This window comes from Rhizopus delemar, genomic scaffold (genome assembly GCF_000149305.1).
Source record: "Rhizopus delemar RA 99-880 supercont3.9 genomic scaffold, whole genome shotgun sequence".
Taxonomy (NCBI): domain Eukaryota; kingdom Fungi; phylum Mucoromycota; class Mucoromycetes; order Mucorales; family Rhizopodaceae; genus Rhizopus; species Rhizopus delemar.
This window is the reverse complement of record NW_027137835.1, coordinates 1,658,070-1,672,203: the sequence shown is the minus strand read 5'-3', so window position 1 is coordinate 1,672,203 and position 14,134 is coordinate 1,658,070. Positions and strand designations below refer to the sequence as shown.

Here is a 14,134-nt window from a genome sequence, read left to right as displayed (position 1 = left end):
AAAATCTGGAGATCACTCTCTCATAAAGACATGAACACATTCAAGCTTTTTAACAAACTACTCAATATCGATTCAAACATGCATTATTATCGACAGCAACTCCATGTAACCAAAAAACGACCCGTCATACCGTTCCTTCCTGTAGTATTGAAAGATATGACGTTCCTCAAGGAGAGCCCAATCACCCACTTGGACATGGTTAATTTCTCTAGATGTCAGTCCATCAAAGAATATGTGGAGAAACATCAAAAATTGATTGATAAACCTTACTGGTTTGTGCATGATCTGGTACATGTCCCGTACGTAGGTTCAACACACCTGGATACACAAGGTTTATTAGATCCCATTGGTGATTGGGTGGAAAGCCGATTGAATGGCATTCAGGAAGGATATGTTTGTAGCTCATGTTAAATATTGTATAGCCACTATTAATAATAAAAAGCATGTATACGTAACTCATTATTTTGCCTTTTGCTTTACCCATAAATCTGGATTTCCAACATGACAAAGAAATACATGTATATTCTATGATGAGGCTGACAAAAGTAAAGATAGCTTATTCGCTGACTTATTTTAGCCCTCTTCTTCTTCTTTAAATGAACAAAAGCAATATCAAAGCAACTATACCCTAAACATTTAAAAAAATAAAGCTAGCAGTAATAATATAAATCCTAAAGAATGCTCCAGTATGATATTGGATGTTTGTATTTTACCTTTTACCAAGGTTACATTTTTTTTGGTGTGTGAGTTCATATGAACTCGTAGTAGAATTCAAATGAATCCTCCAAGAAAAGTAATTCCTTTGAAAGGTAATCCAATGATTCATGGTTAAATCAGGTTAAGGTAGAGTATACTTTGCTTTTATCTCATATATCCATGAAGATCTCTCAAGATTTTACAAACTTGGTTCTTTTTAGTTTGTGCAACGTTATTTTTATAACACTGGTGATACAATAGCGATAACGCAGTCTTTTGTCAGTCTTACAAGGTGTTGAATTTTTTTATACTTTATGCAATTGAATAGAAGAGTAATCTTTACACCAGAAAAACCAAAGGAAATGCATACAGAATGAATAATTCTTGGATAAAACAAAGTATAAATTAATAAAGTATAAGGATGAAGCCATTAGTTCAGAATATAATTCATGAGGTTTATAACCTTTGAAATCCATAGCTCATCGCGTCATTCTCATCACTTAGCGTCACACATTTGAGAAAATTCCAGTGTGAGTCAGTGAGAGATCATTGTCTGCAAACTTTAATAGCTCCAGCTTTTTTAAGGACTATATTATTGGCAAATAATAAGAGAAGCTAACTGTATCGGAGAAATATCTTTGGATGGTTGCTGCGGTCGTAGGTTTTCATTGGAAAAACAGTGTGGGCGTCACAAAATTATATAAGCCCAAAAAGGAAGCAAATATTCCGATTCGCCTTGGAAACTTTTTTTTTTTCCCAACAGAATCGCATTCAGCAAAGGTTTTTGTCCTCCTTTTTTATTTACCCAAGGTAACCTTTAGATTGCATTTGTTTATTCTATTATTAAAAAAACGAGTATTCTAAAAAACAGAGTGCTTATTTGATATGGAGAAAAGAGAGTGAAATAATGTGGAAAAAAGAGATCATAGCACAAAGTGACCCTGCATGTTTACGTAAGATGGGAAATTGTAGAATAATGACATAATAAGTAAAATTTCCAGTCCAGCCTGAATGGATTTTCATCTTTTGAGAATGGCAGAACAAAGGATATATTCTTATCTTTTACTACAACATGCATATATAACCCGTTTGTAAAACGGCGTTTTTTTTTTATGTAAACTACAGATAATGAATATTCATGAAAAAAAATAAATAAAAAACGCGTCCATTGAAACACAAATACATAATAATTTATCTAGTGCTTCGGGAATGGATTTTTTTTATTTCTCGGGAAAGTTGAAAAACAGATATAAAAGTGTATCATTTTCCTTCTTCTTTTCTTCTTTTTAACTTTATAAAATACACACGAATATGACTGCTGACTACGTTGTTTTGAACAGAACTGGTGACAAGATGCCTCTTCGCGGCTTTGGTTGCTGGAAGATTGAAAAGGATGTATGTGCAGATGTGGTTTATAAAGCTATCAAAGTTGGCTATCGTCACTTTGATGGCGCTTGTGATTACGGTAATGAAGTTGAAGTTGGACGCGGTATCAAGAAAGCCATTGATGAAGGAATAGTCAAGAGAGAAGATCTCTTTAGTAAGTTTAATTTATACGTTTTCTTTCTCTTTCTGACTTGTTATTGTAGTTGTTACCAAATTATGGAACACCTTCCACAACAAAAAGAATGTACGACCTGCCTGTGAAAGACAATTAAAAGACTGGGGCTTGGATTATTTTGACCTTTACCTTGTTCACTGTAAGATACGGAAATAATGTGTTTTTTTTTATATATTTACGATTTCATCTAGTCCCCATTCCTTTGGCTTATGTTGATCCTTCTCAAAAGTATCCTCCTGAATGGTTCAAAGGTAACAGCACTGCTATTGAAATTGAATCATCACCAATGCATGAATGTTGGGCTGAAATGGAGAGACTTGTTAATGATGGTTTATCCCGTAACATCGGTGTTTGTAACTTTAACACTCAAGCTCTTGTTGATATGTTAACCTATGCCAAGATCAAGCCTGCTGTTTTACAAAGTAAGAATGGGAAAAGAGCCATTTAGTACTTTTCGTATTAATCATTTTGATAAAACAGTTGAACTTCATCCTTACTTGCCTCAAGCCGAATTAACCAAATGGGTCAAGTCTCAAGGTATTCACATCACTGCTTATTCTTCCTTTGGTCCTGCCTCTTATGTCACTTTGGGCGAACATGGCAAGAGAGCTGCTCCTTTACTTGAACATGACGCTGTTAAATCACTTGCTGACAAGCACAAGGTCTCTGCTGGTCAAATCTTGTTACGTTGGGCTTTGGATCGTGAATATGTTGTGATTCCCAAGAGTGTGAATGAAGACAGAATGAAGGCAAACTTTGATGTCTTGGATATTAAGTTGGATGAATCAGACAACAAGGCCTTGGATGCCCTTAAATCAAACCAGAGATTCAATGATCCTTTGGTTTGGTTCGACTTACCTCTCTTTGCTTAAAAAAGTAGTTTATTGTATGTTCGTGTGTGTGTGTGTGTGTAAATAATGATAACAATAAAAAAAAGAGGATTTCCTTTTTTTTTGTATGAAAATTATTATTGTATTGTATTATGATGCTCATTGATAGACTCTAATAACATATGCCGTGAATGAACCCCTTGGTATCTTCTACGCTTTGCATCAATCCACAACATAGATTCTGAATATGTTTTTGGCAGGACACGTCGAAGTTTGATATCTGAATTACTTGCATAAAGCGTAAAATGAAATATATTTGTCACCTCACGTGTACTCTTTTCAATATGAACCACTTCCGCCACCACGCGTACTTGCACTGTACGATGAGGAAATCCCTCTGAAAGAACAATGTTTGACCGTAAGTTCAAAAGAATACCTACGTGAACCGGTTTTCTAAATGCCACTTCATCCATTGACAGCAAGGTAGGTGACCACGATTTCATGAATAAGGCTGTATTAGCATAAGCCAACTCATACGCACGACGCATGAGATAACCACCAAAGATATTATTGTGAATGTTTCGGTCCTGAGGCTGCATCAAAAAATTGCTCTCGATTAGTGTATGACTCATCCAGACTTTTTCTGGTGGAAGCGACTGCCTTCCTTCATATTGTGAATATTCTAAAAAAATGTTGTGAATATCCAGTCGCTCAGAAGACGTTGGTGGTTCACGCGTCAAGGCTGTCTCCGAGGCACGCTTCTTTTTCTCCTTGGATAATTTCGCCATTTCAAAAAGTCGCTCTTCAGCTTTTGAAGTGATTCGAAGAGGGTTAATTTTAACAGGTTTTTGTGTTACAGAATCAATGGCAACCATAGTAAAACGAGTAGCAAGGATTGTATTCTTACCAAGGACACACAGCGTATCTGGATAATTTGTTTCACATAGCTCATCTCTGCATGTCTCTGCTTTAATAAACACTACGAAAAGTAGAATGAATAATAGAATAAGGAAAGTTTTAAGATGTGTACCGATTACCTTCCATTGAGCTTGTGCCTACATAGATAACGTGGCCACTTAACTTATAGTTTTCATGACCAGCTTCAGGTAAAAATAAATCAAGTCTGTCAACGCTAGCAGTGACTATGGTAATAGGAGCAGCATTAGGGTTGTCATTGTCAATATGCTTGTATGCAATGGCACCAGCAAGTGCATCAATATCTACCGAGAAAAAAAAATAAGTTTTTTTATGTACAAATTTTTTTTGTGTGTGTGTGTGTACCTTCTAATAATTTTCCAGTTCTTATCTTTCCATTTGAGAAAATGTATTCCTCCAAAAGCTTTGGATCAGATTTAAAAGGCAAGTACTCTTCCATAAAACTATCACTCATCTTAACAAAAAGTTAAAGAATAAATAAAAATAAATAAATAAAAACTTACTGTTTTTTCAATCAATAAACGAGGTTCGATTGAAGCAACAACAGGGCGTTTACATTCTCTTTCAAGGATCTTGTCTACCCAGAATCCTCGAGGTTTAACCGAAAATACACTATCTAATATCATTTAATGAATATTGTCTAATCTTTCAAAAAAAAAAAAAAAAAAAAAACCCTACTTTCATCTTTAATTGATTCATAATGAAAATAACGAGCAGGTGGCCTTTTGATAAGTCGTGATGCAAAAGCTCTTTTGAAGAAATCTCTCGTTTGGAATCTAAACATTAAAAAGAATAAAATGCTTTATTTCAGGGTTTTTGTTAAGAAAGGATATTTGAGAGTTTGAGTGAAACCTTTTTGCTGCATAAAAAATATTAATAACAAATTCAACGTAAACTCGTAAAGTGTGCTTGAATATTAAAATAATACAAATTTGAGTCTTATATTGGCATGAAAGCAATCAAAGTGTCCTTTATTGAAATTATTGATGGTTATTGCTTCATAAATTTAAAGTGTAATTAAACAAAATGCTCATTAAAACTGACAAATGTGATTATAATAAACGCTTTAGTTGAAATAATCAATTTGAAATTAGTTTTCTTTTTATTTCGTGAAATTTTTTACGTTTCTGTTCCTACAATCCTTTTTTTAATTTCGAACAGTCTAGGCGGGTTCTAATGTAAAATGCGTTTTTTTTTTTTCGTATTTCTTTGTGCATGAATGTTTTTTTTTTTGATTGTTTTTCCAAAAGCTTCTGTCGGTTTGTTAAATAAGTCAAAGATTAAAGTCACTTTATTAGTGACTGAAAGTATTTGAAGAAATGAATAAAATAGAGCTTTGTTATCGAAAATACAAAGTTTATTGAATTAAATCTTATTGTTCTATGTTTTGAAAAGTACTAAAAGTTTCTAGTGCCAGGAGAGTACAGTTCATAAACCATAGAGACAAAAGAGGCCTTTAGTTCTTTATAAATCAAAAAGATAACATCCAATCAAAAGACTTATTATTAAAAATTTGATTCTGCTGACGAAACACTTTTTTGACGGATATTTGTGACTTTTTTAATTTGAATCTCAGGGATTTAACTAAATAAGGAGTTTCCGAGTCCATTTAATTTTTTTTTGAGTGTCACAAGGGACTGCTTTTAAGTATCAAAAAAAGTATAAAAGAAATCATTAATTTCGATTTCTTTTTGCTCTTTGTACTTCTGTCTTGTGCTCATGTCGGATAAATCTTTCGCCTTTTACTAAAGATTTCCGTGGATGCGGGACACTAAGGAAGTTTACCCTAATTTTTTGGTAACTCCGTCATCTATGATGAAGGGAGTATCATTATAAATAATATCAAATGAAAAAAAAAGCTTTATTTTTTTAATAAGTCATCCAATTGTCTTCTCATTATTTGATTTTCTCTTTGTAATAAAAGGTTTTCCCGTTGATATGTTTGCAATTGCTGTTCAAGGGATTCCTGCGTAAAGTGAATAAATAAGTAGAAAACAGAGAAAAAAATAAAACTTACGACGGTGGAGGTGAGTTCATTTGTAGGTGACTGCTGTTGTGGTTGCATCTCTTTGGTGCTTAAAAGAGTATAAAGTTCGCCTAGTATCTGTCTTTGCATATCGTTTTGTGTTAATAGTTGATTGATTTGAGAATGAAGAGGGACCACTTGTTGAGTAAGTTCGAATCTTCCTATTTTTTTAGCTTCTGTATACTTTATATCTTGGATACTTGGTCTTCTAATGAAACCTTCTTGACTCATTGTTCTATAAAGTGTCTTTCTATCAATGGCCTTTTCTTCTGAAAATGTTACTATAGGTTTATCATGTAAATTATATTGTTTTGTCTTTTTGTCCTACAATTCTATTTAGTCTTCTTTTTTTTTATATATTTTCTGCCGTTTGTACTCACATCTTGGAAAATAGGGAATACGGATGGAGCAGAAGCTTGATGCTGATGCTTACCCTGCCTTGATACCCTGAAATCGTCACTCAACGCCCTTTTGGATAATGCATGTCCACGACCCTTGACAACTGCATGACCAAAGGAGATATGCCTCTTGGGTCGACTATCACCAAAATCCCACTCATCTGTGGTTGGATTTGTCTCTGCCTTTTCAGTTAATCGCTTCATAGGGCGTTGATCGATTGTTGGTATATCGTTGATCAAGTTCTTGACTAACCATTCTGGTTTCTTGGCTTGTTTAAAAAATGGATGCTGCAATAGCTTTTCAGAAGATGGACTAAATATAACTTTAGTTTTAAGGAATTAAGGAGCAGTTTATTGTTTACCGCTTTGTAGGGTCTTTGTTCATGCAGAGATCGATCATTTCTTTAAATACTTTTGAATACTTGTTCACTGTTGACTCACGACATAGAGTAGGTGGATCTCGAGATAGAGTCAACATAAGAACCTACAATACAGAAGTATTTCAATAAAGGAGAGTGAAGGAGAAGAAAAAGAGATAGTTTACTTTTAAAGGAGGCAGTTTAGCAAATGGGGCCCTTCCTGTAGCTAACTCAATTGCAGTTATACCAAAGCTCCAAATATCTGCTTTATAATCATATTCTGCTTGTTCCATTACTTCAGGAGCCATCCAACAAGGCTAAAATAGATTTCCTTTTAATATATGCTATAAATGGGTATATTTGTTATATATACCGTGCCAACGAATGTCTTTCGAACACCTGTTTCCATCAAAGAACTCGATACTCCAAAATCTGCTAATAAAACAGTGCCGTCTTGATCCATGAGTAAATTACCAGCCTTTACATCACGATGAATATGTCCATTTTTGTGAAGATAGACCAGTCCCTCAAGCGCTTGTTTTAGTATAGTGGCGATACTTGTCTCATCCAATCCATCAGGAAAACTGATTTTGATAATGTCTAGACACGACCCTATTTTAAAACTATTAAATTGAGTTCTTAATGTTAACTTTTCAGTACACTTTCCTACAGACATGTAAGGTGTAACGATATAAAGTTTAGGCCCGTGAACAAAAGAGCCAAAGACTTGTAATATATTTGGATGCTTTGAAAGTGCCATTAATGCTGTTTCTCTCTACAATAAAGTTAAATACTCTCGCTGATTTTGTTTTAGATTCATTTTACTCTCAACTCGTCAATTTGATTTCTTTCAAACTTGTCCAAATCAATGACTTTAATAGCTACCTTCTTGTTGTGTGATTTATGGATAGCACTATAAACTGTGGCAGAAGATCCGTATCCTATGTAAAGGATTAAAAACGCGTATAAGCAAAAATAGGTTTTGTTTGTTTACCAATAGGTTGGTTTATTTCAAAATCATCCATGTTCCATACTGGTTGAGGTGAATTAGGTTGATGAGATGTTTCTATTGAAAGATGATTGGTTGACAGCTTTAAACTGTTGGTTTTTGGCTTCGTTTCGTTGACATTATTTACTAAAATAGGCTTTACTTGTTCGCTATTGCTACTTGTTATCATCATTAGGAAAATAAAAGTAAAAAAAAAAAAGGAGAAGAAGGGCAAGGAAAAAGAGAGAATACAAATTTATATAAAGGGGAGTTGAACTAATAAGGGGAAATTTATCCTTTTCTTTGCATAATATTCATCTAGATTTCTTTAGCAACTGTTCATGATTTTACTACTATTATTTTCCCTTTTCAATTTTGTGTATTTTTTTTTTTATACTTTCACTTTATTGATTATAACCTTTCTCTGATCAGTCTTGATGTTTATACAAGTAAGACATCCCACATTATTTTGCTTTAGGAGCTCTTTGGGATAATATGACGTATAATTCGTACTGTACCATGTCTAATCAAAGATAATATACATAATGATAATATATATTGGTAGATGTGATTATATAGTTCAAGTTTAGAATAATTCAAACCTTTATAAATTATTCAAATTTGCTATTATTTATACATTTTTTTTAAATGTACTTTTGATTCAACGGTAAAAACATAAACACGCACAATGTAATTCTGTGAGCCAAGAACGTGAAATAGGATGAACACGAGTTTTTTTTTGTTCTAAATTCGATTAGAAATAGAAGATATTCTTTTATTCATTTTCACTGTTTATATGCATAAGGTTACAACCTATTCTTTTCTTTTAATAACAAATTGTAAGTTAGTAATTCAACAGAATTATATAAAGCTTAGTCAAGCTGCAACTCTACAGAGATATTTTATAAAATGACGCTGACTGGAACGGTTAATCAAGTGGCAATAGCATACACATGATTTATTTCTTCTTTCTTTTATTCTTATTTAAAGTGCTGTCAATCACCTCCGCACTAGGTACATCCATTAATACTTGAGTAACTCCTTTCACTGCCCAATTTGATTTTGATATTCTATAATTCGTGCCTTGATTCCAAAGTGTATTGCCTGTAAACATAGTTATGCAAGGTATCTCGCTTAATAATCTTCTATACAATCTTCTTTTCTGTCTTTCGTCATATCTTTGAGAAAACGGCAAAAGTTTCGGTCCTTTCTTATCTTTTAGCTCATCCTGCTCGAGATAATCCAGAACACTCGGCTTTGAGGGCGCCGAGTAAGGTGATCTGATGTCAGCCACCGTTTGACTTCGGGCTAATCTTGACTGAGGCACAAATGCTGTCAGATGAGGGGATAGATGAGTAATGTTTGGATTGCGCTCATATACGTAATAAAATTCATCCCACCGAGGCCCACCTCTGCCCAAGACAGCCAAAGAGACTGGATGATTCGCTGCTGCTCCTGCTTTTGTCTCCAATTCGCACAAGGTTTCAAAGGGAAGTGGTACCTGAACTCGATCCAGTAACATTGAGCGATGTTTCCAAAGCAAATTGGCCTTTCTGCCAGGATGTAACGGCTTGAATGCTGGTACAGGTAATTCCGGTTCTAGACGCTTTCCCAAGTGTTGCGTTATTAAGGCACATAAGGGTGGGCATAAGGGTGGAGGTGGAGCTGTATGAGGTACATGCGGAACAAACGGCTCGGGTAATTTGAAATCTTCTGGTTTGAATTGATGTAAATAGGGCTAAGTTATATCCCCTTTCCTAGTTAATTAAAAGCATAGAAAAACATTGGGAATTACGCTTTCTTACATAAAGTAAAGAGTGTCGCACTTTGCCTCTTCTTCCATACACTTCTAAAAGAATCTTGTATGCACTTTTCTGCTTTCCTCGATTGGCTTGCTCAATTCGATGCAATTTCTATACGTGAAAATAAGAAACACTGGTTGTCTATTGTCTCTCTCTATTGCGCAGTACCTTTCTAGCTTCTTTTATTTTATTTTTTATTCTTTCAATGTCTGTACATGATTTATATTCTTTAAAAGTCAATCTTGCGCGATCTCTTATATATATTCTAGAGAAAACATGAAAATAAAACTTTGAATTTAAATAAAATGCTGAGTATTTTCCTTTTTTCATTTAATACCTTGATCGATCATCAAAAAACAGCGATCCTTCAGCTAGTATATTCTTATACAATGCTCGTATATAAGAAGTATGATTTGCAGGAAACATTTTTTAAAAGGAAAAGAAATGTCAGCCACGTCTCTTTTTTAGAAAAATCATGAACCTGAATTTGACTGTTCATATAAAAGAATGGGAAATGTCCATGCTGCAGAATAAACCCGTTAAATTTGAACTCAAACAAACTGTAACTTATGAATTATATGAGCAAGGCATCTTATTCTACATTATACTTTTCATAATTTAGCACTTACAATTTGTTCTTATAATACTTTATTTTAACGATGATAAAAGTGGTTTTAAAGCAAGTGGTTAAAAAAGCAAGGGAGCTTATGAATTAAGTGATAGCTGCGTTTTATGTTATTTGGTATATTCAACATAGCACGATATCATTTAATAACTGCTGCCCATTTTGTTTATTAATTTAATTGCTAACTCCATGTTTTTGATACATTTATAGGACTTACCTAGACTTAGATACTGAAACATCAGGTAGGAGAGCAAATAAAGGTCATGATTTACATAAATTGATCAAACAATCTGCCTATGTTAGTCATAGGCAGTTCGAATGAGACTAAAATTTGTGCTTTGTTAAAAGCAGGGTATTCGGTGTTTACTTTATCCAAAGAAGGCGATTTAATTTTGAATTCGCATAGTTTAGATTATATGTTTAGTTCAATTTATTTGAATAAATGACGACAGTTAATGTACCGTTTGAATATGGAACTATTGCTTAGTTTGTTTCTAGTTTAGTCTGTGTATGACAAATAAAAATTTTTAATCAGAAGATATGCGGTGGAATCAGTTAATATTATGAGTTATTCATATAAAAGGAAAGGATATTAGCGGATAGAAAGGACATTGTATACGGTATTCTATGCATGCATAAGGTTCATAAGAGCCTTGTTAAAATAATAAAATAATACAGGATAAATATAGTGATGACAGTCAATAAAAATATCACAACCAAAGGATAGTCATTGAATGCGAAGAAAGTTTATACATTCAATATGATTGATTCAATATAGAATCTTGTATCTTTTTTAGCAAATAGATTATTCTGAAATAATACAAGAAAAGCAATAAGATTTCTAACATTTTTGATTATTTGGGGTTTCATCTATAAAGCTTTTCAGGAAGTCCGGGACGACTTAAAGCATAGTAAACTGATATTTCGATCGAATCCCAAGGCTCTTCTAAAAAAGGCTATTAGCTTTATCATCTTTAGTTCCATATTTAACAAATAATAAAAAGCTATCTTTTTAGGTAAGCTAATAAAACGTAAAGTGTAAGTTTATGTCTCTTTCTTAATAAAGAGAAACACAATCATATCAGTCTTTGAATTTCACAAACTGTTAATTATACGTACTGAATCATACATTATTTAATCCGATCATTTTGTTTTATTCTTTTTTGCTGGGTATAAGTTCCAAAACTAAACTAAAATGGAAAAAAACAAGATCCATCTCAAGTAGAAAAGTCACCTGATCCCTGGTGGTCCTTGGGTTGGTCGGAAAGATAACTTTATCACCATGCCAACTATGCACACATCAGAAGAGTATCACTAGCTTAAAATACAAGTAAATAAACCATATATTCGTAATCAATATTGGATTGAATCGCATAATTACTTTTTTGTAAATTCAACTAAATGTTTTTATGAAATAAATGTTATGAAGGGATTGCATTAAGACCTGTGCAGTTAGTAATAAAGCTGATCCAATCATTTTGTAACGCCGATTGTCGAAACAAAATTTATACACTCGTAATCATTGTTTACAGGCAGCCACAAAGAGAACAAAACCCTTAAGAGTTTATTAACTCACACTTTTGGTTTTCATCGGTTTTGAATATAGACTGTAAAAGAAGATGGATAAGAAAATCAATGCAATAAAAGGAATAAAAAAGGAGGAAAGTTGAATTTCTCACTGCATAAACCTCCTGAAAAATAGTGCACCTGTTTCTTACAAAGTACAGACAGATTGTTTATAAGTCCACAGAAATTAGAGTAAATTTATTGAACTTAACAAGTAAACAAAAGTAATCTTTTTAAAGTGAATGCCATCATCACAGCAATCATTATATTCTTATAAACTTTAGGGTTTCCTCTTCCTCTGTGACTCAATGATCAAATAAACTGATATAAACAGATTTGGTATAAACTATACTTGATGAGCTCATTTATTAGCCTTTTTAGGTTTTCATTTTTTTTTTTTTTTTTCATTCCTTGTCCCGATAGGAAATCACGATAAGCTTTTTGAAGCATAATATCTCCACATTAACCCATTCGTTTAGTATGAGAAACAAAAGGTGTTTATGATTGGATGATGATACGTCATAGCTGTTATCAATCCATTTTAAGAAAAATGAGGAATCAAGGGGAAATTTTTATTATATAAACACACTACAATCTCTCTTTCTTTCTTTACCAAAAAACAAAACTCAAAATGATTGCTGCTATCCCTCGTACCGCTTCTTTCGTTCTTGTTCCTGTTACCTCATTTGCTGGCTATGTTACTTACGTTCGTTCTACTTCCAAGCCTGCTGAAGCTCATATTGAATACATGAAGAACCATAAATCTATTGATGACATGCTTCGAAACAAATGGAGACAAGTGAACAATGGTCTTGGTCTTGTCGATGTCGGTCGCAGCGGTGGTGGTATCTAAATAAATACCCTGCCTTCATTTTTGTATATTTATTTTCGGCTGGGTCCATAGTATTTATTGTAACATGCAGCACACATTTGAATAAAAACACTGTTTGATATTCTCTTTTAATGTTTATTAGCATCTATTTTAATTTTATAAAGTACTATGGTTTTGTACTTGCAATCAGCACACATGCGTTTATTTAAAACCTCTTCACTCCTCCCTTTACATGATCTATGTTTAATCATTCATGAACTCGTTCTTTATTAAAGTTAAATAATCATCTATTGTTGAGCTCTGATTCACTTTCTTTTTTTTGTCTGTCCGGTCAGATAAACTGTTCTTTCTCTTCTGGATCCCCTTTCTATTATTTTTATCATGCTCCCTCTCAAAACACAGTGTCTTTCCATTGCCTAGTTGCCGTGTTTGTACTGTTTTGCATCGCTTCATGAACTCTCCACTGTCTATGAGCATATTTCTAATATCTCGATGAAGCTTTAAGCAAAGAGGAGGCCAGTCTACAGCCTTTCTTTTACTTGTTTGCACAAATCCCAATGTCTTTAAATAAATAATGGCTACTTCTTCGGTCACAGATGTATTTGTCAAGTCAATATAGTTTAGTGTTTCCATCTTTCCTATATATTTCAGAACCTTATCTGTAATCAAATCATTGTTTGCCAGATAGAGTTCTTTAAGAAAAGGCAATCTGTTGGTGGCGGTGGTATTCATTGCACTTAGATGGGATATGCCTATATCAGATAAAAATTCCATATTGCAAAGATCTAATATTTGCAGATATTTGAAACCGTTGAGTAAAGGTATATGCCTATCTCCGATGTCAGTGTGGCTCAAGTCTAGCTGTGCAATAATTTCAGGAAAATTGCTTGATAAAAACTTTAATGCGACGACACTAGAGCCAACTGGACAAAGTTGAGAAAGGCAAATGCAAGTAAAGGTGGGGTGAGCCTGCTTGAAGAGATGTTGGCCATGTGCCTTTCCAATCAAAGACAATGTCGATTTTTCAAATGGTTTTTCTGACTGAAAAATACCGTTAATTATATCTTGTACAAACGGTTTAAAAGGAACATTTTCAAGTGTAGTCAATTCTTGATTATTCTCGACAATGTATTGAAGACAAATGGAATAAAGAGAGGCAAGCATGGTGAACAAAAAAAAAAAAAAAAATGGACCGGACAGTTATTCTTATTGTTTTCCGGCAGTTACTTCATTAAAGCTAGGTATTGTTATTCAATTAAATGTGTAAACATGTTAACTATCCTTGATATTTGAAAGTATTTGCTTTTATAGTTAGTATTGTTTATAACCAAAATATGAACATATAACAATATGCAGTAATTAAAAAAAGGCTGCCGTGCTTTTAACTATGTAGCTCAAAGAAATACTATGGACATATCTATAGCTTGATATTTAATTTATAGTCATCACACTATTAATCCTGTATAAATAAAGTCATTATAAAAAGGATGGAGGTAGCTTTTATCATGCAATCAA

The 14,134-nt window shown here is 33.4% G+C and overlaps 7 protein-coding genes across 7 annotated transcripts; 2 read left to right on the top strand and 5 right to left on the bottom strand.

Moving 5' to 3' along the window:
- Positions 1-223: 223 nt before the first annotated feature.
- Positions 224-503, bottom strand: RO3G_11717 (uncharacterized protein; the record flags this gene model as incomplete). The annotated part of the gene is made up of 2 exons (XM_067666301.1): positions 224-425; positions 481-503. 2 exons carry the CDS (start codon positions 501-503, stop codon positions 224-226), a joined length of 225 nt encoding a protein of 74 aa, XP_067522402.1.
- A 1,504-nt stretch (positions 504-2,007) lies between these two features.
- Positions 2,008-3,129, top strand: RO3G_11716 (4-dihydromethyl-trisporate dehydrogenase; the record flags this gene model as incomplete). The annotated part of the gene is made up of 4 exons (XM_067666300.1): positions 2,008-2,236; positions 2,286-2,396; positions 2,449-2,679; positions 2,738-3,129. 4 exons carry the CDS (start codon positions 2,008-2,010, stop codon positions 3,127-3,129), a joined length of 963 nt encoding a protein of 320 aa, XP_067522401.1.
- A 95-nt stretch (positions 3,130-3,224) lies between these two features.
- RO3G_11715 (uncharacterized protein) lies at positions 3,225-4,807 on the bottom strand (the record flags this gene model as incomplete). The annotated part of the gene is made up of 5 exons (XM_067666299.1): positions 3,225-4,066; positions 4,125-4,307; positions 4,369-4,477; positions 4,527-4,639; positions 4,702-4,807. The coding sequence occupies 5 exons, from the start codon at positions 4,805-4,807 to the stop codon at positions 3,225-3,227; spliced, it is 1,353 nt and encodes a 450-aa protein (XP_067522400.1).
- A 1,077-nt stretch (positions 4,808-5,884) lies between these two features.
- On the bottom strand, positions 5,885-7,987 carry RO3G_11714 (uncharacterized protein; the record flags this gene model as incomplete). The annotated part of the gene is made up of 9 exons (XM_067666298.1): positions 5,885-5,989; positions 6,041-6,373; positions 6,430-6,760; positions 6,810-6,931; positions 6,992-7,123; positions 7,180-7,418; positions 7,467-7,581; positions 7,632-7,747; positions 7,801-7,987. 9 exons carry the CDS (start codon positions 7,985-7,987, stop codon positions 5,885-5,887), a joined length of 1,680 nt encoding a protein of 559 aa, XP_067522399.1.
- A 765-nt stretch (positions 7,988-8,752) lies between these two features.
- On the bottom strand, positions 8,753-10,022 carry RO3G_11713 (uncharacterized protein; the record flags this gene model as incomplete). Its single annotated transcript, XM_067666297.1, has 4 exons — positions 8,753-9,532; positions 9,600-9,707; positions 9,765-9,861; positions 9,934-10,022. The coding sequence occupies 4 exons, from the start codon at positions 10,020-10,022 to the stop codon at positions 8,753-8,755; spliced, it is 1,074 nt and encodes a 357-aa protein (XP_067522398.1).
- Positions 10,023-12,418: 2,396 nt separating this feature from the next.
- On the top strand, positions 12,419-12,640 carry RO3G_11712 (uncharacterized protein; the record flags this gene model as incomplete). Its single annotated transcript, XM_067666296.1, has 1 exon — positions 12,419-12,640. One exon carries the CDS (start codon positions 12,419-12,421, stop codon positions 12,638-12,640), a length of 222 nt encoding a protein of 73 aa, XP_067522397.1.
- Positions 12,641-12,847: 207 nt separating this feature from the next.
- On the bottom strand, positions 12,848-13,783 carry RO3G_11711 (uncharacterized protein; the record flags this gene model as incomplete). Its single annotated transcript, XM_067666295.1, has 2 exons — positions 12,848-12,856; positions 13,055-13,783. 2 exons carry the CDS (start codon positions 13,781-13,783, stop codon positions 12,848-12,850), a joined length of 738 nt encoding a protein of 245 aa, XP_067522396.1.
- Between the last annotated feature and the right edge of the window lie 351 nt (positions 13,784-14,134).